This window comes from Symphodus melops (genome assembly GCF_947650265.1).
Source record: "Symphodus melops genome assembly, chromosome: 14".
NCBI classification, from domain to species: domain Eukaryota; kingdom Metazoa; phylum Chordata; class Actinopteri; order Labriformes; family Labridae; genus Symphodus; species Symphodus melops.
The window spans coordinates 5,942,969-5,965,280 of NC_136704.1; the positions used below are offsets into that span (position 1 = coordinate 5,942,969).

At 39.2% G+C, this 22,312-nt stretch overlaps 2 protein-coding genes and 1 long non-coding RNA gene across 4 annotated transcripts in view; 1 reads left to right on the forward strand and 2 right to left on the reverse strand.

Annotated features, from left to right (window-relative positions):
• Positions 1-22,312, reverse strand: part of kcnh2b (potassium voltage-gated channel, subfamily H (eag-related), member 2b) — a 266,411-nt gene that overhangs the window by 221,908 nt on the left and 22,191 nt on the right. For both annotated transcript variants that reach the window (XM_079361028.1, XM_079361027.1), the window contains exon 2: positions 12,628-12,858. In XM_079361028.1, coding sequence (XP_079217154.1) covers positions 12,628-12,858 — 231 coding nt within the window. The remainder of the gene's footprint in view (positions 1-12,627; positions 12,859-22,312) is intronic.
• Positions 2,422-8,200, forward strand: aoc1 (amine oxidase copper containing 1). Its single transcript, XM_079361030.1, has 5 exons — positions 2,422-2,505; positions 3,069-4,607; positions 5,891-6,179; positions 6,998-7,130; positions 7,648-8,200. The coding sequence occupies exons 2-5, from the start codon at positions 3,071-3,073 to the stop codon at positions 7,915-7,917; spliced, it is 2,229 nt and encodes a 742-aa protein (XP_079217156.1). The 5' UTR covers positions 2,422-2,505; positions 3,069-3,070; the 3' UTR covers positions 7,918-8,200.
• Positions 8,343-8,688, reverse strand: LOC306834817. The gene is made up of 2 exons (XR_013780541.1): positions 8,497-8,688; positions 8,343-8,391 (listed from the first exon to the last, which is right to left on the reverse strand). It is a non-coding gene; the product is annotated as an uncharacterized lncRNA (long non-coding RNA).

Here is a 22,312-nt window from a genome sequence, read left to right on the forward strand (position 1 = left end):
AAAAACAATTATCTTTTTTCCAAATATCTTCATTTTGCATTCAAGCAAAAAACAACTTTTCTATTTACTCAATTTAGGCGACCTAAAATACCACTATTCACAACAGCGTATTTGTCTCTGGAAACTGAGAGTTCTAATATTATATTGAGAATATTGATTATATTGTTGGATCTCCAGTAAAGTCCATGTCTCAATCCTTGTTCCTATTTACTGTTTTCTTTCTTCACATCAGAGTAAAGACCCCTTTGACCTCTGTTTTTTTTTTACGTGTCCCAAGTTACTCTAGCAATTCCCTTGTGAACTGAAAGCCAACATGAAACCACATATCTGTGAGACTCCACAAAGAGGATACAAGCCCTTATTTTAGGGTCCCTGGTCTCACTTTGGGAATCACAAATTCAATTGACACAATAATTCTATAATGTTTTTTTAAGCATCTCTCAATGATGGGGCCTTCCAATTCTGGGTTGTCCAAAGCTATTGAGAAAAACCTCAGCTAACCTTAATATTTAAAAATATCAGTGTTTCCAGGAATACTAAGAAATGGTAATGACTTCACTGAAATTCATTCAACATATGCAAACTTACATATTTACATATCAAGGCAAGTTAGCTGCTGTAAATAATATGACCATATTAATATGACCATATTAATATGACCATATGTTAAGTTTACATTCAGGAATTTTGCCTTTCGCTTTAGAGACCGGCAGGTTTAATACCACCACAGAGAAACATAACAAGTCTGTTGTGTGAGTTAAAAGAAAATGAAAATAGAACATCTCTTATGTTGTGAAATCGGACAGTGAAACAGAAAGTGAATCTATTTTAAATCCTCATTTACTGGTGCTAAAGTGCTACATCTACCAAACATACACTCTAGTCCCATGTCATACTTTTTTTAATTAATATGCAATAATTTTTAAACGTCACTTTGACGGGCTTGGGCCTCTGTATTTCTAAAACGATAGTTGCAGCCCTGGCACTAACACCATAATCAGAACATATACAACGACAAAGAGTGAAACACTGAAGAGCAACAACATATATTCAAACTTATTTTCAAATCATTCAAATGTTCACAAGGTAATTCGACAGAGCTCTAGCAACCCAAAAGTCTCATACAAAGAAACCTTTAAAACTATACAGCATATGTTGTACTCTCCTTTTTCACATTTGTCAAACTAAACTTTGCCACTGTGTCCTCTCATTTTTACTGCTACTCTCCACCTTCCTCCCTTTATACTCTTCTAACCCCGCTCCCTCCCTTTCTACACACCTTTGAGCACATCTATTCAATTCACCACACCACTCCAGATATGCCAGACCCTTCACGTTTATGTTGTTGTTGCAGTTCACCCTTGTTGTTATCTAACTTTGTTATTACCTGGAGTATTTTCTTTTTTCAAATGGGGTCTACCTCTTTCCAAAACTAGTCGACCTGTCCTGATTCTAAACCTGTACCTGCCTGGAAGATATCTAATGAAAAGGATATATTTACTATATGACTTAGGGTCGTTTCCCCCTCTCTGTTTATCCAACCAAAACCAATTAAACGTGCAGATATATACTGTAATGAACTAGTAGAACAAAGTAGAACTCTGCAGTGGCTCTAAGTTAAGACACACTGTATTTATGATTTTTTAATGTTTAACTTGTGTTTTATTACACAGCCCTTACACATTGAGCACTCGAGGCAAACAAAGGTACAAAGTTCAATCTTGTCACTATCAACGTTAACAAGTTATAAAACATTAAACTACATCATTGTTATTCTATAAGGTCTAAAGAGAGATGGATTGAGAAAATGGTAAAAGAAAATATTTAACAAATCATCAGTTATCAACAGTGTTTTGGTTTTGTAATGCATCTGATAAGCTCTGGTGGAGGTCTGAGGATAACAGCAATATAAAGGATTGCGGAAATTTATTTTCAATGCCATACAACCACTGTACTGTAATGAGAGATTTGCATTTTACAATCAGAAGCTTTAACTTTACAAACAACATTAAACTAAAATCTGTTATCAAATATTAACTTAATGAATTTTAACAGATGACTGAATATAACTATTATCAATGAATTGTAAATTCTTACTTTAAGGCTTTGGTTTGAAATAATCCCTCATTTCCTTAATCTACTTAAATTAATATGTTGAATGAATTCAACCCTTTCTCTCTCTTTGGAGATAAAGCTCTCTGTGTGACTCTTGTGTTTTCTGAACGCCCTTTAAGCACTTCAAAGTGCGTTGTTATTGAAAATGTGCAATACAAATGAAGACACCTTGCCCTCTGCAGGTTTATCTGCAAAAGAACCCATTTCATCATATTTACAACCCTGTCTGAGCCAATCAGTCTCTCTCACTGCAAAGTAGGAGGTTAAATATAATCACATTTCCATTGATCCTTGTGTCCTTCAGATAATTTTCTTCAATTGTTGACACAGCTAGGACTGGATTGATTAAACTGGTTTTATCCAGGACTTGAAGCAAGCGAATCCCAGGAGGTAAGGTTGTGTGGTCTATTTAGTTTCTTAAAGCTTGAAACTACTTGACATGACAGTCAGTACACTATGTATCACAACTTTGCTTTGTAAATTCTAATCTATAAATATGCAATGAAACTCATTCAGTTGGTGGAACTTGATTAACTGCATTGATAACTCGACTGGGATTTGGAAAAATTATGCAAGAGTCTGGGTAATTTCGAAAGTGTGCAGAACAAATAATGAAGGAAGATTCAGTGATAGAAGGGACAATGTTGAGTGAGTGTGTCATAAAGGGAACTGAAGCAAATTGTGTTTTCTGTGGAGAAGTAAGGGGAGAAACTCACTCAAAAAAGCCAAATCGAGTACCAGGCAGAAGAAAGCATTGCTCATCAGCTTTAAAGCTAGCAAGTTGAGAAAAAAACTTGGTTTAGCATTGAATCTAAAAGCTGTTTTTTGAAAGTTCAATGCAGAAATGTAACACTTTCATCTTTTTTATCATGGTTTAAAAGATCAAATTATTCAGTCAACATATTAGATGTAATGCCTTTATTCCCTGTTTATTTTTTCTCATTTTATTACAGACATGAGGCTACTCTGTCTTCTACTGTTGGTCACTTTTGCTGCTTGTAGTGGTTCAAGATCTAGAGACTGGGCTCATCATGGCGCCCCCATGTTTGCTGACCTCACAGTGCGTGAGTTGAAAGCTGTCCGTGCCTACATGCACAGTATTCCAGAGCTGGAGCTCACCAACGCTCATAGAAAGACACTGAAGAAGAACAGCATCCTGCTGATAGAACTCCACCTACCAAGGAAGCATGAAGCCCTGAGAGCTCTAGACCGTGGACAGGCTAAACCAATACGTCAAGCTCGTGTGATAGTCCAGTTTGGGAACCATACTAAGCCCAAAATCACTGAGTACATTGTGAGTCCTCTGCCATCTCCAAACTCCCATAAAGTCAAATTGTTCAAAGGGAACAGGCCAATCTCATTTGAGTCAAGGCCCATCACTCAGTCTGAGTATTACCATATTGAGAGACTACTCCAGAAGATTACAACCAAAGCTCACAAGCTCCTGTTTGAGACCACAGGAGGGTTTTCTTTCACCAACTGCTCTGACCGCTGTTTGACATTCTCAGACATCGCCCCCCGTGGGCTGGGTCCAGGTGAGAGGAGGACCTGGATCATGTTGCAGAAGTTTGTGGAGGGTTTTTTCATCCACCCAGTTGGGTTTGAGGTGCTCATCAACCACAAGGACGTGGATCCAGAAAACTGGACTATTGAGAAGGTCTGGTACAACAGCATTTACTTTGACAGTATAGATGAACTCGTAGAAAAATATGAATCCGGAGACGTGGAGAAAATCAAACTCCCCGAACATGACGACAGTGATCTATACTCTACCTATATCCCCAGGGGTAAGAGCAACACTCCCTCTGATATTCATGGTCCGAAGCTTGTCGAACCCCAGGGACCTCGCTATTATGTCGACCGAAATTTTGTTGAATATGCTGGATGGTCTTTTGCCTACCGAGTACGTACATCAGCAGGGCTTCAAGTCTTTGACCTTCGTTTTAATGGGGAAAGGATTGCATATGAGATCAGCCTCCAAGAAGCTATTGCCTTCTACTCTGGTGATACTCCTGCTGCGATGCAAACAAAGTACATTGATGCTGGATGGGCGATGGGCGCAACAAGTTACGAGCTGGCACCTGGAATTGACTGTCCAGAAATTGCCCATTTTGTTGATCTATACCACTACTTTGACACAGACAAACCTCAACGCCACAGAAACGCACTCTGTATATTTGAGATGAACACTGCTATGCCTTTAAGGAGACATTTCGACTCCAACTATGAGGGGGGATACTTCTTCTATGGAGGGCTGGAAAACAATGTGCTTGTGTTGCGGACGACATCAACCGTATACAACTATGACTACATCTGGGACTTTGTGTTCTACCAGAATGGGGTAGTGGAGGTGAAAGTCAGCGCTACTGGATACATCCATGCCACTTTCTTTACTCTGAATGGACTTCACTATGGTACCAAAGTTTACAACTATGTGCTTGGTAACCTTCACACCCACCTCATTCACTATAAAGTGGATCTGGATATTGCTGGTGAGTATTTTGGCAAAATCAGTTTATTTTGACAGGGACAATGTACAGCCTATTACCTGAACCAGAGTTTGCTATGCTAATTTAAATCTGTAGTCCCACTGACTGTGCACAAAACATTAATGAAGCATGTTGGTTTTATCAGGCCAACATTACAATATGTCTACCATAAGCTATTTCTAAAAAGGATAAGTAGTCTGGGTGTGAAAAAAAATAATTTAACACTAACGTGACTATATCTACTATTCTTTCTAATGGTCATTAATGGGGGACACCAATGGTTACCAAATGTTTTGTAGTGTTTTGTATGAAAATACACCATGGAAAGTCCAATGAGACATTGGACTATCCCAATTGTAACAATGGTTTACTAATATTGCACATGAAATGAAATACAAGATTGTGCATAATGTGAAAGTAATCATTGAATTTTACAATGAACATAAAAAAAAACCCAGAGCTGAAATGTTTTCCTGGGTGTGAATGGATAGGTGTGTCTTGAGTTTGAGCTTTGAGCAGTGAGAAGAGTAGAAAAGCACTATACAAACTAAAGTCCATTTACCATTTCTTCAACCACTGATGATACACTGAGGCAAAATTGAATGTCAGTTTACATCCTGACAGATATCCTATACATTGTGGTGTATTGCATCAGCTGGTTTTCACAATTGATATCACAAATGTATGTCTTTATGTAGCGTATGTGAAAATAAACTTGAGAAGACAATAGGGGTGAGAATAAATGCCCATTGTGGCCTTGAAAAAAATTAAAATAACTGTTTAATGCCTTTAGTTAGACAGGACAGTGGACAAAGTCAGAAATTGGGGCGAGAGAAAGCGAGAGTGGGTAATTAAATGTGGAAAGCTGCTGGAGGACTGTAGCCTCTGCACACTAACCACAAGACAGGAGCCTTACAATATAATGTTTTAAAGCACCTTTCAAACACAAGGCATTTGAAATTGCTTTTAAATGAATGTTAAGGTGATAAGTGAAATAATATGAAACAAAGAAACTTTGTCTTGACTTGGTCTTTTATTGATGCCAGTCAAGATAACAACAACTTACTGAACTTTATCCTGTCATAAAGAAACAAAAGCCTTAGCCCAACAAGCCTGTGCAAATGTGGTCATTTGAAACATCTGATTAAGGCATGCATCAATGAACTGTCTCAAACTTCTGTTACTTTTGTTTACACTTGGTCTTGAATTGGCAGCGCAAATGTCAATGTAAAAGTCTCAACAGACTGCTTTAACCAAGACATTTTATGTCTTTCTTTTGTCTTAAGGTCGGGAAAACAGTTTCGAGTCCATAGATCTGAAGTTGGTGAACTTCACAAACCCCTGGAGCCCAAAACATTTCGTTGTCCAGTCGAAAATCCACAAGACGGAGCACAAGACCGAGCGGTCGGCTGCTTTCCGCTTTGGGAAAAAGTTCCCCCGCTATGTGCACTTTTACAACCCCAATGAGACGAACAAATGGGGACACCAAAAGGGCTATCGGATTCAGTTTAACTCACATGCCCACAGCGTCCTTCCAAGAGGCTGGAGAGAAGAAAATGGCATCAGTTGGTCAAGGTGATGATTTTTTTTTTCTTTTTACCTATGTTTCAGAAAAAAGTCATGAAGACCAAATACATGTGTGCTTGTCTCAAGTCTCACTGTCTTTTCATCTTAAGGATGTTTCTCTCAAACCTATACACATTTAGTTTCTTTGGACACATTGATATTTAATAAAATGTTACAACTGTGCAATTAGTTTGTAATGGTTGATTTATGGATTATTTAGGTTTAAAAGGTTGGAAGTTGGAAGTTTGGTTGTACATTGGATCATAGTAAAATAATAGTTTGGGTCCCAACAGAGCATCAAGAAACAGCCAAACAAGTCTGTTGAATATGACCTTTGTCACTTTGTGTTAGCCAAATCTTTGCTATCTCAGTCGAGTACTTGCAGTTGACTCATGAGCACTTTATTTGTATAGTGCCAATTTATAACCAGCAGGTAAAATACCTTAGTCATTGCTATATAACAAAGATCCAACATTAATCCATCATGAGCATTAAGCAATGTTTAGCAAAGTCACAGTAGCAAGAAAAAACAACCATCTAACAGGCAGTAATCTCAAGGGAAACCAGACTCATGCTGAGCAGCCACCTGATGAAATTTGAAAATGGGGGAGATGGAATAAGCTGCAGAAATAAGGATAGGGACAAAGAAAAGGGAAGAGGGGCCCAAAGCATAAGGCCGTCCCCACCAACGATCCCGAGCAACCTACACTACATGACACTGTTGCCGAGTAAAGAAATGCCTGTTGGACAGAATATAAGCCTTGACTAAGTAATTTATGAGCTCTAATTTAAAATAACTGATTGACTTGTGAACTGTTTCTCTGCAGGTATCCTCTGGCTGTGACTCGTCATAAAGATAGTGAAGCCACCAGCAGCAGCATGTACACCCAGAATAACCCCTGGGAACCTGAGGTTTCCTTTGAGGACTACATCAAGAACAATGAAGACATTGTCAATCAGGTACAGAAGTAAACATCAATACTGATGAGGATATCCAAAATGTCACTGACCATAAACCACTAAGAACCAGTAGTAGGCCCACTACTTTGCACTGCCAACAATGTATAAGGGAAAGGGTCACCCTGCCTAAAGTTATTCGCTTGTTAACACAGATCTAGTGTGGGAAATTTGCCTGTTCAGGCAGGAATCTCAGGTATGGGTAGGTGCCGATGCAGGTCTATGCCATATTAGAAACCATGCTAGGTACCTTTGAATCAAATATCAAAATATTTGAGACATCAAATTGACATCACTGTAATACATTTTCTGTAGTGAAATAGAACAACAATTTTTAAGTTAGGGTAGGTGGAGGATGTCAGCTACATAGAAAACAAGAATAATGGTCTTTCTAGGACTTGTCCATCAGGTCTAGTTACTGACACTGACCTTTTTAACAGTGTGCTCTTTAAATGTAGATGAAAACATCTTTGTTGTGTCCCACTCTACTCTAATGTAAGGTTTGCACTCATTTATGCAGGACCTGGTTGCCTGGGTGACGGTTGGGTTCCTGCATGTGCCTCACTCAGAAGATATACCCAACACAGCAACACCCGGCAACGCAGTGGGTTTCTTCCTCCGACCCTTCAACTTCTTCGATGAAGATCCTTCACTGGCATCCAAAAGCACAATTATTGTCAGGCAAGGAGCGGATGGCAAACCTATAGTCCAGAGGTGGACACCTGAGGTCATCGGTCAATGTGTGACAGACAAGCCATTCTTTTATAATGGCACTTATGCAGGAGTCTAGAGTTGTTTTCTTGCTAGTTGTTCTTTTTTTGCTGCATCCTAATGAAAACAAAATAATTGGCTAGTATAAAACTTTTTTAAGGCTTTTGATGGGTACATATTGACAGATTCTTTATTCTCAGAAATGGTAAGAAAATGGTAGAAACAAACTTTTATTCCTGGAAAGTGAGTGATACAGTTGACTATCACAGAAAGCAGAAAAAGTTTATATATGCCTAGAAAAAAAAATAAGTCATCTACAAGATCAAAAGGTACAGCTTTTTCATTAGCAGTGCCAAAATCAACACAAATCCAAAGTTCCTCAAAAGAGCTTTAACTAGGGACAAGTTGATTTTTTCTTTTTTTATTGTATATATTATATCTGTCAGTGCGTTTTTATTGTTTTGAATATTACATTTTGTTTGATAAAGTTATAAGACTTTCTGACCTATTTCCTGTGTCTCACCAATGTTTCCCATCCAAGATAAACATTGACCTCTAAACCAAGTCATAATCCTATATTGGTGGTCAAATCATACCACCACACCAAATCAAACCACAATATATATATATATATATATATATATATATATATATATACTGCACGACATTGTTAAATGTCTTAGAGGTCCAGGTCTAAGTCTTCTCCACACTCTGCTGTTCCTGTTGCGGGGATTGGAATCACCTGGAGAGTTGCCTTCTATCACCAAATAAAAAAGTTGAGTGATCTGAAATTGCATTTACAGTATTACCTATTATTGTAAAATAATAATAAAATATTGTGGAATTTTACATACAACTGCATTTTTCATAGCAATTAAAGTGTGAACTACAGTGGCTCCTCAGGAGCCATGGGGTTGGAAGCAGCTCATAACCATGAACTCCTACCACCCATTCCTCGTCCCTTGGGTCCAAAGACAAGCTCTGCTGAACCATTAAGTCCCAGGTTTTGATGTAGGCCCAGAGAGATTGCTTTTCAGCAGCTTCACCCTCTTTTGGAGGTATACAGATTCTGGTTAGACCAATTCAGCTGGCTATTCAAGATATTAAAATTAACATATAAAGCTACTGTAAATTTACATGTAATAGTGGGCGTGGCCATTTTCCCAACAAGGATTGGATTTTTTTGGAAAACAAACGTTTGCAATGAATTCAGAATCCCACAAGACTCATAGTTTGACCCCTCACAAGCTGTCTAAGGCAAAAGTTAACATTTTCCATTTTTCACCAATAAGGTTCCAGGTACCCTGACTTTGAGCAGCTCTCATGAATTTTCCTACATGAGTTGGATTTAAATATTTTTTATGAGTGGTATAATACACCTTTATGAACACATTTCAGAATAAATGTTTAGGTAAGGAATTTATTCCCAGATTTGCCAAATATCTTCTGTTTTGTGTACACGAGATAAAGTGTACGATGTTCAAATCTGGCTACTTTACTATTTTGTAAGGTTACACCACTGCCATCTCCTCATTTTGAACCAGGATAAACCCTGATCCTCATACAATATAGTATCCATGTTTGCCTGCACTTTAACTCAGTTTAATCCTGGAAACACTGTCGTGGACATAAAGGGGATGTGCCCAGTGAAGAAGGAGGAGGGCCAAACAGACAATTTTCTTCATCAACATGAGGTGAGCCTTGTTACAAACTCCATGGCAACATGACAAACACAACTGCCCATTCATTGAGAGGGAGATGCCTGGTGTGTAGGCTGTAGTGCGCGCTTGTTTATACACTCGTGTATTGTCAGTTGAGCTCTGCTACACTGTAGATAAGAGCTTTTTGCACTCTTCAAACCTCTTAACATTTATTTCTAGCTTAGCATGCTGGAGACAAAACACTGCTGGGTATCCATGGGTACTCACTTCTCCAACATTTTGCGCCAATCTCAGCTATATGTGAGCTGTTTGGTCTGAATATGAAGCTCATATCCATCAAGATATCAATCAATAAGACCTGAAGCATGTTCAGTTACAGTAAATCTTCATGCATAAGTAAGACATAAAAGAGTTACTGCAGCTGGTTAAGAGGAATCGAAACACCTTGGGGCAAAGCTTAGCAGCCATCAAGAATTTTGATTCAGATTCTGTCTAACATAAAAAACACACTCCCTACTAAGCCTGCACTCAAAAAAATCGATACAGCAATATATCGTCATGTCCTCCCTGCCAATACGTGTATCGATGCTGATTTTTCAGTATCGATGCAGCCGCAAAGCTGTAAAGGTCGTTTAGAAAGACTCATTTCCCATGATGCAGCTCCCATTGAAGCCAATAGGGGGCAATAGAAGCAAAACTACATGATGCAAGGTCTGGAGTTGGACAAGTCAGGGTCTTATCCGTCCAGCTGCATACCAAGATTCACAAAAATGAGGTAAAACACAGCAGCAGCATGGCCAATACATATAACAAGAAGTTAGCAACAACAGCTGGGCTCGCTATACACGGTCAGCATGTGCCGCTTTCATGTTCACTCAACTTGGAAACGAGCTCAGAAGATGACAGAAGCACTTCTATGCTGTATTTTGTGAAGACTTATGCACAATCAGCATGTTTGAAGATTTCAGGCAGCTGCTTAGTGACTGAGTCACGGTGTGTAACTCCACTCGTTTCATTTTGTACAGTGTCTACGGGGCTTCACAAGTTTGCAGAAGTAAATCAAAATGAAATTCTTGCTAATTCAAGTGAACTCACTCAAGGGAAACCAGAATATTACACATTATACAAACAACAGAGAGAGAACAGGGAGGAATATTTGTAAGATTAAAAATGACAGAATATTGTATTTGCATGTATTAATAGCTCTGGCATTATAAACAGAATAATTTGGTTTACTTTTAGGGTCGATGAGGACGTAAATTTATGAGTTTTAAGTTCTAGGATACTTAAATATATGTATCTGCTTGTATTCTTAACAAAAAAGAACAGAAGAGAATTCTTTACAACACGTTCATGATCCAAACTCAGCACACATTGTGATCTTATCGTGGCCACCATATTGTGATACATATCGTATCATGAGGTTGTGGGAAACACCCAGGCCTGGCTTTCCTTTGCATCTTACAAACGTAGCCAAAAGCATGTTTGTATTTTTGTGAAAGTATGGGATATTGTTAGGGGATGAATGTGGCTCTGCTGTGCTCGGAGTCGGACCTTCACTGACCTCATCAACCTCGAATTGTTCCTTTTTTATTGATATTTAATCACATTAGTCATTCCTTTGAGTGCGGTCATTTCATGACCCACTTCCCTCTTAAAATTAGAAATGATGGTGCAATAAATTTAAGTTAATGTAGTAATTTGCTCTTTTTTTAATTAGAAGGGCCTATCACAGCTACTGCAACGTGACATTAGCTTTTACGGCTGCACAAGGCAGACAGGGGATCCGTGCCGGCATATAAAGTAGCCCTCCAAATTCTTTTAACTATCTATTATCAGCCTTGTTAACTTAGCCAGGAGAAAAGAAATGACAACACCTCAGTAGTTCTATATATAGAGTTGTAGTTTTTACAAGATACTTTTATGTAGTGGAGGCTGGTGTTCGTGCACATCTCCAGTATAAACAGCGGAAAGTGAAATGTGGAATAGCCGAATGACAAAGTTTCACCAAAGGGGAGACAGCTGCCGCCATCCCTGTGTGCCTCCTGTCTTTTCCTTGCTTTAGCCTACCATCAACAAAGCTTTCAGATTATGTGAGAAACCCTTTCTGACACCCTTCCTCTCTCCTTCTTATTGTTTGCTGCGACCCACTGCTCGCTGTCTCTCTCTCTCTCTCTCTCTCTCTCTCTCTCTCTCTCTGTTACTGCTCTGGTGTCTGTCTACAGGTGGAAAATGTCCAGCAGATGCTTTGGCTGAAGTCCAGAGACCTGCTGACTTTATTACCATGGCAGCTCTTTATCACCATGGACGCCGTCTATCAGTGCAGGGACCAGCGTCCTGTTACTTGGTCCACGTCCAGCTGGCATATGTGCAAACATAAATATGCTCTTGCTACTGAGCTGAATTCCCAAAGGGCTTCCCCCTTCTACTTTCCAACTAAAGTGCCTCTTGTGTTTTCAACTTTGCAGTGACTTAACTTAATCTGGCTACAGTTACACATGCAGTAGACCTACTGTTAATGTACAATCTGGAAACAGATCAAATGTACCATACTGCTTTTTTTTTTCCATTTCCACACTCATCACATCACATAAGTCTGGCAGAAAAAAGTTGCAATTTACCCAAAATACATCATGGGCCTATCAGTAAACAGCAGTCAGGTCCCTCTCACATAGCAGCTCACACATATGCATGAGCCAACTGTTCTCTGCACATTACACCAACAGCCAGTAAAGCCAACACTGAAAAAGTATGAGTAAAAGTGTACAAAACATAAAACTAAAACAAATAGAAGACCTTTATAATAAATACACTTCAGGGTATTTTCTAGACGTAAACACTAATAAACTCAGCAACTACAAAATTATACTCTCAAGGCTTCTACTTTTTCTCTTAGAGCCTTCATAACTTCTTCTCCTAGAGTCCATTACAATCCTGGAACTGCTTCTTTGTCACTTCTTTTTTCAGTACTGTACAACACACACACTTCCTTTTCGTCGATTCCTTCTACAACCGCCCCTCTGTATTCAGCTCTTCACTGAATCAACGGGCATAAAACAGGTGCACACAGCCTCTCTTTCATTCACACAAAAACCTGTCGAGCCACTCTTAGGAGAAGTTCTTCCTACCATCTTTGCGGTAAAGGTTGATCTCCACCTTCCTCTCTTCGGAGCCCAGCAGGGCCTGGGCCACCTGGGCGATGGCCAGCCGTTTGGTTTCGGGTCCATACAGGAAGTTACACGTACACGGCTTCTGCATGATCTCTGCTCGCGAGTAACCGCACATGTGGCAGAAGCCATCGTTGCAGAAGATGATGGCGCAGTTCTCCACTCTTGCGTTGGCTATGACGAACTTACGACCTGTGGAAGGAGAGAAAGAATGGTTACTTAAGCTTCAACAGACCCAGCAACAACAAGATCTAACGAATGGAACCAAAGTGGGGGGTGACAGAGGGACAAATGAGGAAACTAAATCAATGGAGAAAATTGTGGAAAGTATTTCAGGAGAACATCGGCATCTAACACCGACAGCTCTGGCGGGCTCTGCCTCACTCTGACATTTCTCCATTAATGTATGTCTACAGGTCATATTTGTGTATTTCAGTACACAAACATACAATTTAAACAAAGTATCTCAAATTCTTGAAAATTATTTAAATGTTTCCATGCCAACAGAGCATATCTTTTAACGGTTATCAAACAATGATATTTTTAGGGTGCCCTCACTGCAAGCACATGGGAATTAGTGATGTGCAGTAAAGAGGCTCGGTTTTTTTTTTCTTTGTAATGTCGGCTTACAGTCCATATTGATCCTTGTAAAAACATGAACCCCATAAAGTGTCACCCTGAATACATTTTTCCTGTACTGTGGCTGATTTACTTCTTTGTGAAAATGATAATACATCATACACATTTGAGAACCTTGGTGTTGGCATTTCATGTCAATTTGTTGTCAATAACTGGGCCGAGGTTACTTACACTCTAAGGGGAGAGAGACGGACGTCTTTGTGAATCAATAATCACAGATTATTATCTTTGCATTTAGAAACAGTAAATGTTGTTAAGATTGTTTATATCAGTTCTGTAAAACTGGACTCATTGTAATGTAGATATATTGACTGGAGAGCTGGGCTATACTGTAGCTATACATTAATATTGACTGGAGAGCTGGGCTATATTGTAGCTGTACATTAATATTGCTATAACTTCTGCAATTGCCGCAGAAATTGCTGCGAAAATAGACTGCAGCTGAAAGCACAGCAGCTCTCGCCCTCACAAAGCTCCGATGGGTGTCTCTGTCTCTCTCAAAACCACTTATTGAAGAAGGAGCCATTTGACTCCATGGCCTCTGCTCAATGTCATTGGGTGATCTAAATGAACCCAGAGAGTTGCAGTACACACACACACACACACACACTTGCACATCGGTCCTTACCCAGTCCAGTGACTATTTATTTGTAATAGAGAGGATAAATTGTTTCCACATTGTGCAGGGGGAATCTCGTGTGTGTCTTGTGCTTGTGTGAAAACATACACACAGCACAAATGTGTGCAGTTGCATGAGGACGATGTGGACTTGTGATTGTGCTTCATGAGGGTGATAGATGGCCTCAGCCAAAGTGCTTTAACATTCTTGGGCCCTATTACTTTTACTCAGTACTACTTTACTCAGGCCCCACAGTGAGGAAGAGTGCTCACATAAATAGTCGTATGAATGGTTGGAGGGAGAAGACGGACAGGTTCGTTAAAGAAAAGGGTGGGTGAGGCGAGCGACAGCAAGAGGGTTGGATGAGGATGAAAAAAAGGGATGGAAACAGGATGGTGGGAGAGGAAGTCTTAGGGAGGGGAGAAAGACAGAAAACGGGAGATAAAGTGAGTTAAAGGACGCAAAGTGAATGACAAAAAATTGAAAGGGAAGCGAGAGGATGAATGGAGGGAGATTTGAAGAAAAAGATATGGTGAAATAGGAATGGAGGAGAAGTAGTTTGTCAGGGGATGGAAGGTGGAGAAATAATCGGACCACATTACTCAAGAATAGACCTGCATGAAGCAAATGGTGTGGAGATTGAAGAGGAAAATCAGTTACGTTTTATCAGAACATGCTTTATTGTATTGTACGTGACTTCAGTTCAACATCCAGATCAGCAGATACACACAAATAGGATTTATAAAATTAAATATAAAAATGTTATCTTTGAATAAACACGTTGCTCTATGTAACTAAACACTATAGTTTACTTAACAAAACTACGATCAACAGTGTGTAATGAACCAGCTAATCAACGACGAGGCTGATTTATCTGCAATCTTATCATCGAGACAATACATGAGTACTATTAGCTAAAAGTGCACGTGGAACCACTAGGAGGTAAAAATACAAGCTCCATAGAAAAACAATGACAGGTAAGAGAAAGAACAGAGGCTAAATACACGTGCCAATCAAGCACAGGTAAGTCTAACAGGTGAGAACAACGAGGCTCATCAAAACTGGAGGGAAACACGCAAAGACAGGAAGCAACACAAGTTGTCCTAAACAGGGGCAAGAACTACAAAAAAAGAAGAAAAAACAAAACAGCAACACAAATAAAATAAGGCATGAATATAACCAGAACATTTTACACAGGGAGTAACAACTACATGAGGCAGGAAGAAGTCAAAAATAAAACAGGAAAGACACAAAAAACACTATAAAAATACAAATGTTATCGTCTAGTTAAACCTTTTATTGAATAATTTCTGAGGTTAGAAGAAACGTGAAGTTATTTTCAAAGCAGTCTTAAGACATTACTTTTCTCTTGTGCCTTTATCTTTGTCAGTTTTGTTTTGTTTATTATTTTAAACAAGTTTGTATTGTTTATCTTTGTCTTCTGTAAAGCACATTGTATGAAATGTGCTATACAAATAAAATTGAATTGAATTGAATGTACTCCATCCAGGTTTTCCCACCCTTTAAAAAAATAGTTTTTGGTCATGATTCTTCACTTTTCTTTCAATAAACACATCAGCTGTCATGTTGTGGCAATACAACTGAGCTCATTAAATAATTACCTGAATCTGCTGTGCAGAAAACAATCAAACCATTAACTATTATATGGTAGCAACTGCAGGCTGAATACAAGCATTTGGTGCGACAACACATGAGTGTTACTTCCTGCACTTTGCGACAGTGCATTAACCTTAACTCTGCCTTGAGCCTTACGGTCCAGCCAAAGCTCCATCCAACGCAGTTGACAGTGCTAGACTGTGCTAGAAGCCATCTATCTTTAGGAAACTGTATTGTCCTTGTAAAATGACGCAAGGCAAAACCCAATGAAATTACAAGTGCACTACATAACATTATAATCGTTATAAAATGAACAATAGAAGTATAAAATTATAGTCAAAGAAAGAACTTTGGTGTATTTAAATAAAAAAAAAAAAATGATTGTGATGTAATGTGTTGCACGATGGAGAGAATGCTTGAATAGTCATGAGTAAATGCAGAGGTGCTGCTTGTCAACAGGCAAGGCAGGAAACTGTTTGAGGCCCCAGGCCAGCAAGTGGGCCATTCAAGAAGAGAAGAAAAAGACGAGGAACAGCCAATCACATCTCAGGGATATGGGTGGGCAAGCGTTTGCAGGATGGAAACATGGCCGAAATGAGAGACAGTGACAATGAAAAACTCACTGAGCCTCCTAGCTCAAAACAGGAGAAAACAGGCCTCTAACCTCAGCAGTTTGGAGATATGTTGGATATTTACAGTTAAAACTAAAACAGAGTAATGTGTAAAACCACAAACCTTTTCCAGCATTTGAAACAACTCTGTTCAACTTCAAGTTAATTGAACCACAATAAATCATCTGGTGTCTTCAACATTTACTCAGGAACAAAAATCTAACTTTTGAAATTTGAAAGACATAATGATTTGACAATTCTCGTCATAATTATTGATATTGCATGATATGAAATGTTTTATCATGAACATTTGTAGTTATATCGCCCAGATGATGAACGCTGGTCGGATGGCCCGCTGTAAACTTTTGCCAATTTTGCACACAGACTCTACAAATACCACTGAGTAAATATATAGCTTACTATAACTATAATGAAGTGGCACGAACACCACATGGAAATGTTGTGCCATTTCAAAAAAGTTAGACAACATTGGAAACAAGTTTTGTGCACGACATAAGCTCCAGGATTTCTTCTCAAAGTTGCACTCAGCCTGACCGATGTCTTCTGTAAATGTGAAACTGAATTTCCCTTCTGGGCAATAATTAATGAAGTCATTTGTAAAGTCTTGAGAAATCTGAACATTTTGTATGCAACAACAATTGCAATCATATAGATGGTCTCAAAGCACAAAACACTAACAAGGCCCATATTTCAAACAAGATGTTCCTATTATAATGAGAACAAACTGTTTGAGACACAGTGAAGGAGATATGGTGGGTCTTCATCAGGAAAGTTCTTGGGGACTTGAATAAAATACAGTCGTAACCGTTAGACTTTTTTTAGGTGACACAAAATAACTTTAAGACAGTCGCAAGATTATTGTTGCAGTAAACAAGCCACTTCGGTCCTTAAAGCACACTGGGTGACAAGAACCAGCCTGACACTTTTGGTAATTTCCCTTCTGTCCATTGGTGATAAATGTTCCTCAAGGTCTTCAGGCTTATTGCTGCAGTGAACTCTCAGAGATTTTCTACCTGTAATTGCTTCTTGCACAGCATGACAGACTTCAGAACGAGATCACAAAGTACCTTAAACACAGAGACAGCTTTGGGGAAACTTGATTTAAAGTTTAAACACTGCAATGTTTAATTTGTTTGTGATGAACAGAATGCCTCGACAAACAATAAGACAGTGGGATGACTCAGCATAAACGTCTTCGGATATTGATGCTGACACCATTTAGAGCAAATATCGAACCTGTGTATTTGTTTCTTTCTTGATCCTTTTGTTTCTTTTGCTTCTTCAGCTTATCTAAAGTTTTACAGTTGTGTGCACAGTCATTCCATGAATTCATAAAGGTGCTGGACAGAGCAGCTATAACTCAAAAGAGGCGCACAGGAACACAACTGACTGATGTCAAACCATCAATGAGTACCATGAGTACTATGTAACGCATTTAATGCTGCCGTCATAAATCTAAACTTGGAGAAGGGTTGAATAAGAGGGATAAGGCTAACATCGTGTCACCAACAGTCTGACAGCTGCCATCAGTCTGTTCAAATACACAGCAGGGTGTAACCTTTCAGGTTTCATACAAAGTAAAGTTCTTAAGCAAAATTTCCAACTGAGATGATTGGTCTGAAAAGAAAGCATGCTGAGTTTAGCCTTTTTTTCAAAGCGTTGTTTTCAAGGAGTAGAGAGCGTTGCAGCAGCAGGCGGCCACCTGGAGAAAGTGCTCCGCCTTTTTGGTGCGGCAGCTCTGAGCAATCAAGTCGGAAATTTGTCAACTTTTCAGAAAGGCGCTGTTGACGTCACTCGCACTTTCCAAATGTATGATATACCCCGTAGTTTTGCCACCTACGGATCGTGTCTCGCACCACCATTGTCTTTGCTCTGTGTCTGATCAGGAAACAGTTTATTTTTATTATTTTTTTTATTATTATAGTCAAGCAGTGTCGGTCATGCAGCAGCCTTTGTTAAGAGACTATTGACATAGTGATAGAACAGACGTGCAGCACTTTTCTTCTCAGCGTACAAATGCTTAATGCAAGCGCTCCTAAGCTCACAGCACTTTTCTACCTGGAAAAAAACACTTTGGCTACTTACTCCTCATAGCAAGCATTAGTCGTCGGGCACTTCAAATTACATGATAAAAGCTGCTTTTATTGAAAATGTTTGTGGCTTTACTGCGACCATGTTAAACGCTGTACTTTTCTCGCTCTATGTTTGCAAACAGAGTCTGTCGTAAACAACTAAAACTGAAATTCTGTGGAAATGTTTTGCCTTCCATTGCACAGGAGGAATGTGATAGGGTGCCGTCATGCAGATACTTTCTCTCCTGACTTCTCGTTGACACAGTACATGTACTCAGTGAAGGTCGAGCACAAAAAAGGTAAAAAAAAATAAAAACAACATAATGTCCAGGTGTAGAGAAAGACTGAACGTTTTCCAATTGAATATGTGTACAGGTGTATCTACAATGAGTAAAGCATGTTTTAAAGCAAAGCTCCAGCTGAGCACTCCATGCTCTTAAAACCTTTCAGCCCTCGACCTTTTCTCTGCATTGAGATCATTTTTGGAAAAGGTAAAGCATGCAAAATTGCCCTAATGATGAATAAACGACTTAAAATTAAAACTCCACACACTGAGGCAATTTCTCATGCTAAGCGGTCTTTATTAGACTTGATTATGAAATGGCTCCTGAAAAGAAATGATCTTTTAACAAGGCAGAGATTGGAGAGTCTTTATTCCCTGTAAATGATGGCCCAGAGGCAGTCCACCGAGGTGATGCCTCTCTCTGAACCAGTTAGTTATGAGCCTTTCTTTTTTCCTTACTGCAGTCAGCAAACTAGATATTATTTTATTTTATTTTTTGACGAACTGGGTCAGCTTTAGGTGATTTCATTTTTGTTAAAGATTGGAGGCTGTGTGTGCGCGCGCATGTGTGTGTAACTGAGGGTGTTGTATCTACTTTCTCAGCGGCAACATTTCTAACAGTGGGGATGAAGAGAAAAGCAGGAAAAGCAGCAAGACAACACAGTGTGACCGTGTGGTAAAAATACAGTCACAGCATGTTCCTCGCTGTCTGATGAACGAGAGGTTTCTAATCAGGAGAGCAGTCAAGAAGAGCAGACGAAATACACTCACACAGCATGCTGCCAACGATCAGCACTTACACACTGGCCTACATTCATATGTAAACTGACATAAGTTATTATGAACAATAAAGGCTCACAGAGGCTGCATACAAATCAGACATAAAGCAAAAGAACATTTTAGTAGTGCGTCAGTCTGTAATGTCTTGTATATCAGAAAGACAGAGAGAGAGAGAGTCAGGACAACAAAGCACATGACCGAAAGAGTCTTCACAAACCTTTAGAATAAAAGAGAGCACCCGATGACTGTGTTTGGTAAAGACGGCAGTCTTAGAAGTCACAGGCAAACAACGACAAACAGTCCCAGTACAGGTCATTAACACAACTTGTGTCACATGTTAAAGCCATGTTGATCAGATTTATTTATGATCTATTTTACTTGTTTCTGTCAGTGTTTACTTATTTTACCAAGCTGTCAAAGTTAACCCTTTAAATCAGAGCCTGACAGGTGGTGGATGCGGCAGCTTGGTCTTATACGGACTTGGGTTGGAAAGTTCAAGTCTCGGTTGGGACCAAGTTTAAAAATTGGTCTGGTAATGGGAGTGGTGCCAGTTCCCTTCCTGAGCACTGCCGAGTTGCCCTTAAGCAAAACACAGAACGCCCCACCAGCTCAGGAGTACTCGCTGTGGGCAGCCCCCTCACTGTCACATCTCTCCATTAGTGCATGTTCATCGGATCCTTCATGTGTATGTGTGTTTATTACAGCCTATGTGCATGTGTAGCATGTTAACAGAGAGTAAAATTAAATAAGTGGAATTAAAGTATATCTTCTTCTTCTCATGGGATTTTTGCGGTTGTAGGTAAAATCGGTGCATACATGTGATATAATTAGAATATATAGTTAATACTAATTAATCAGTCGGACTCTACTTTAAATGATTCCAGTGCTACTATATGATGGAAGGTATATAACATTGAATTATTGTGCCAATCTAAAAAACTTCTCTAATGTTATAAACATAGTAAAGGTAAAGTTTATGTTGTCATATGTTGTCATTTAAAATTACATCTTCTCATCATCTAAACTTGTGGCAATATTCTGTCATTACAAGAAAACCTAAAAATGCTCTCCACAAATCGACATCACTTTTATCATCATTCGTCCTTTTGCAAACTTCATAGCTCTCCTTATTTGTCCCCAAGACATGAGACACCATTCAACAGCCACTACAGCATCAACATTTTATTTTATTTTTATGGGAATAGGTGCTACATTTTTAAAAGCTTACCTGTATTATTTTTTTCAAAGAAAAAAAAGCCACAGTACATGCATAACAATTAATGCAAAGTTACAATTATATAAATAACAGTGCCTCCAAAAACCGCCTACATTGATGTAATTACAACAAAGAGTTACCTTGCATATCTTTCACATTTGACACATCAGTACAGGTCATTAATCCATTCAACAAATTCACCTTTAAACATAGTTTTTCTCTTCACAGAACCCACATTCCTGTCAGCAAAATCATAAATTCTCCACTTATTTTCCCCAAACGCTCATCAATCAAAGTCACGCTAAAAGAATCAAAACTGACTTTGACCATTTTTCCAACATAAAGCTTACATCCATCAACGCAGCACCCCACAATGAAAACGTCTGAGCCCATTTCTCCCTACGTTAAGCACAAGATGATCCCACTCTCTCCTCCCTTCCTTCATAAAACAGACATATCATCAATCAAAGCTGCACATCCTGGATTCAACAGGCTGCTCTCGCGGGACACATAAACCGGTGGACGGGCCTGCTCAGATATTCATGGAAACAGTGGAGATTGGTTATGTGGATGCTCTTGATAACCCTGCCTCTGTGAATTAGCAGCAGCAGCCGCCCTCTGAGGCTCATAAAGCTTGATGGGTTTGTCTGGCTGCAATGAGCACTGGGTAATACAAAGACAGGCACGTGTGTACTGGAGTGTGATGTACATTTAATTCCCCAGTCGTTGAGTAAGTGGTTGTCAGGCATTGAAAATGGCCAAAGAACAAACTAGATGGGTTTTTTTTCTGAGCATTTAAACAGCTTGAGTCGTTCGGAGCACATGATAGCCTCAAAGATGATGCATGAATGAATGGATGTAGTTATTCTTCAGAGAGACAAACCCATAAAGAAAGAGAAATAAAACAGTCCAGAAACAGGCATAAAGTCAATGTAATGTGACGAGGTAGACATGTGAGGATGCTGAAAAGCAAGAAAACCATCAGGAGAGGTGGGAGATGGTGTGAAAAGCAGCTTCTCTATTTGTTTAGCGCTGTGTTCAAGCCACAGCTGGACATGAGGGAGAGCTCGCATTATTGCGCCAGTGACGGGTCAGGTGCTGTGTTATTACCCTGCAGGTATTCACAGAGGAAAATGCTCATTTTGCAAAATGGAACCAGCAGGAAGTGTGTTCATATTAAACAAGGGTAACGGTGGGCAACCATTCACGGCAAGTTAAGTGCATTTCCATTGTGTGTGTAGCACTCTTCTCTCTAAGGCGGTTCATGATGTCAGCTCACACGACGACGGATATTGAGCTTCCTCTGACTCCTGTTTGAACTCTTTCACTAACCTGCAGGTGTTACAGTGACATGGTGTATGGTAATGCAAAGGGAAAAAAAACTATATGTTCAAGCGTAAAGAGATTCATTGTGTCTTTTATAGAAAGCAGCTGAATTAATAAAGATGACATGACTGTATTATAAAGCTATCATATCAGTGAATTTATTTGAATTTTCAAAGTTGGAAACTTTCCATGGTAAATAGCGGGAATTTATGGAAATAAATGAGAATGAACTGAGATTTTTCTAAATTATCAGCAGGTCCTTAACAGGGAACTAAGACGTCTGCAAATAAATGAATTGAAGTGAGTGGTTTGTGTTTTATTTCAGGTTTTTACTAATGACTTGAGTAGTGAACAATGTTTCTATTGCATAAGAACCACGTGGATGAACTGATTGATTGGTTAAACATCTGTATGAGGATGATATTGGCCCCAAACACCTGCCCACCTCCAAACAATATGGCA

Bases quoted from the DNA above. Each gene is read 5' to 3' on its own strand.
- aoc1 (XM_079361030.1), top strand. From the start codon at position 3,071: ATGAGGCTACTCTGTCTTCTACTGTTGGTCACTTTTGCTGCTTGTAGT. The intron at 6,180-6,997 runs GTGATGATTTTT...GTTTCTCTGCAG, and splicing joins AATGGCATCAGTTGGTCAAG to GTATCCTCTGGCTGTGACTC. The intron at 7,131-7,647 runs GTACAGAAGTAA...TCATTTATGCAG, and splicing joins ATGAAGACATTGTCAATCAG to GACCTGGTTGCCTGGGTGAC.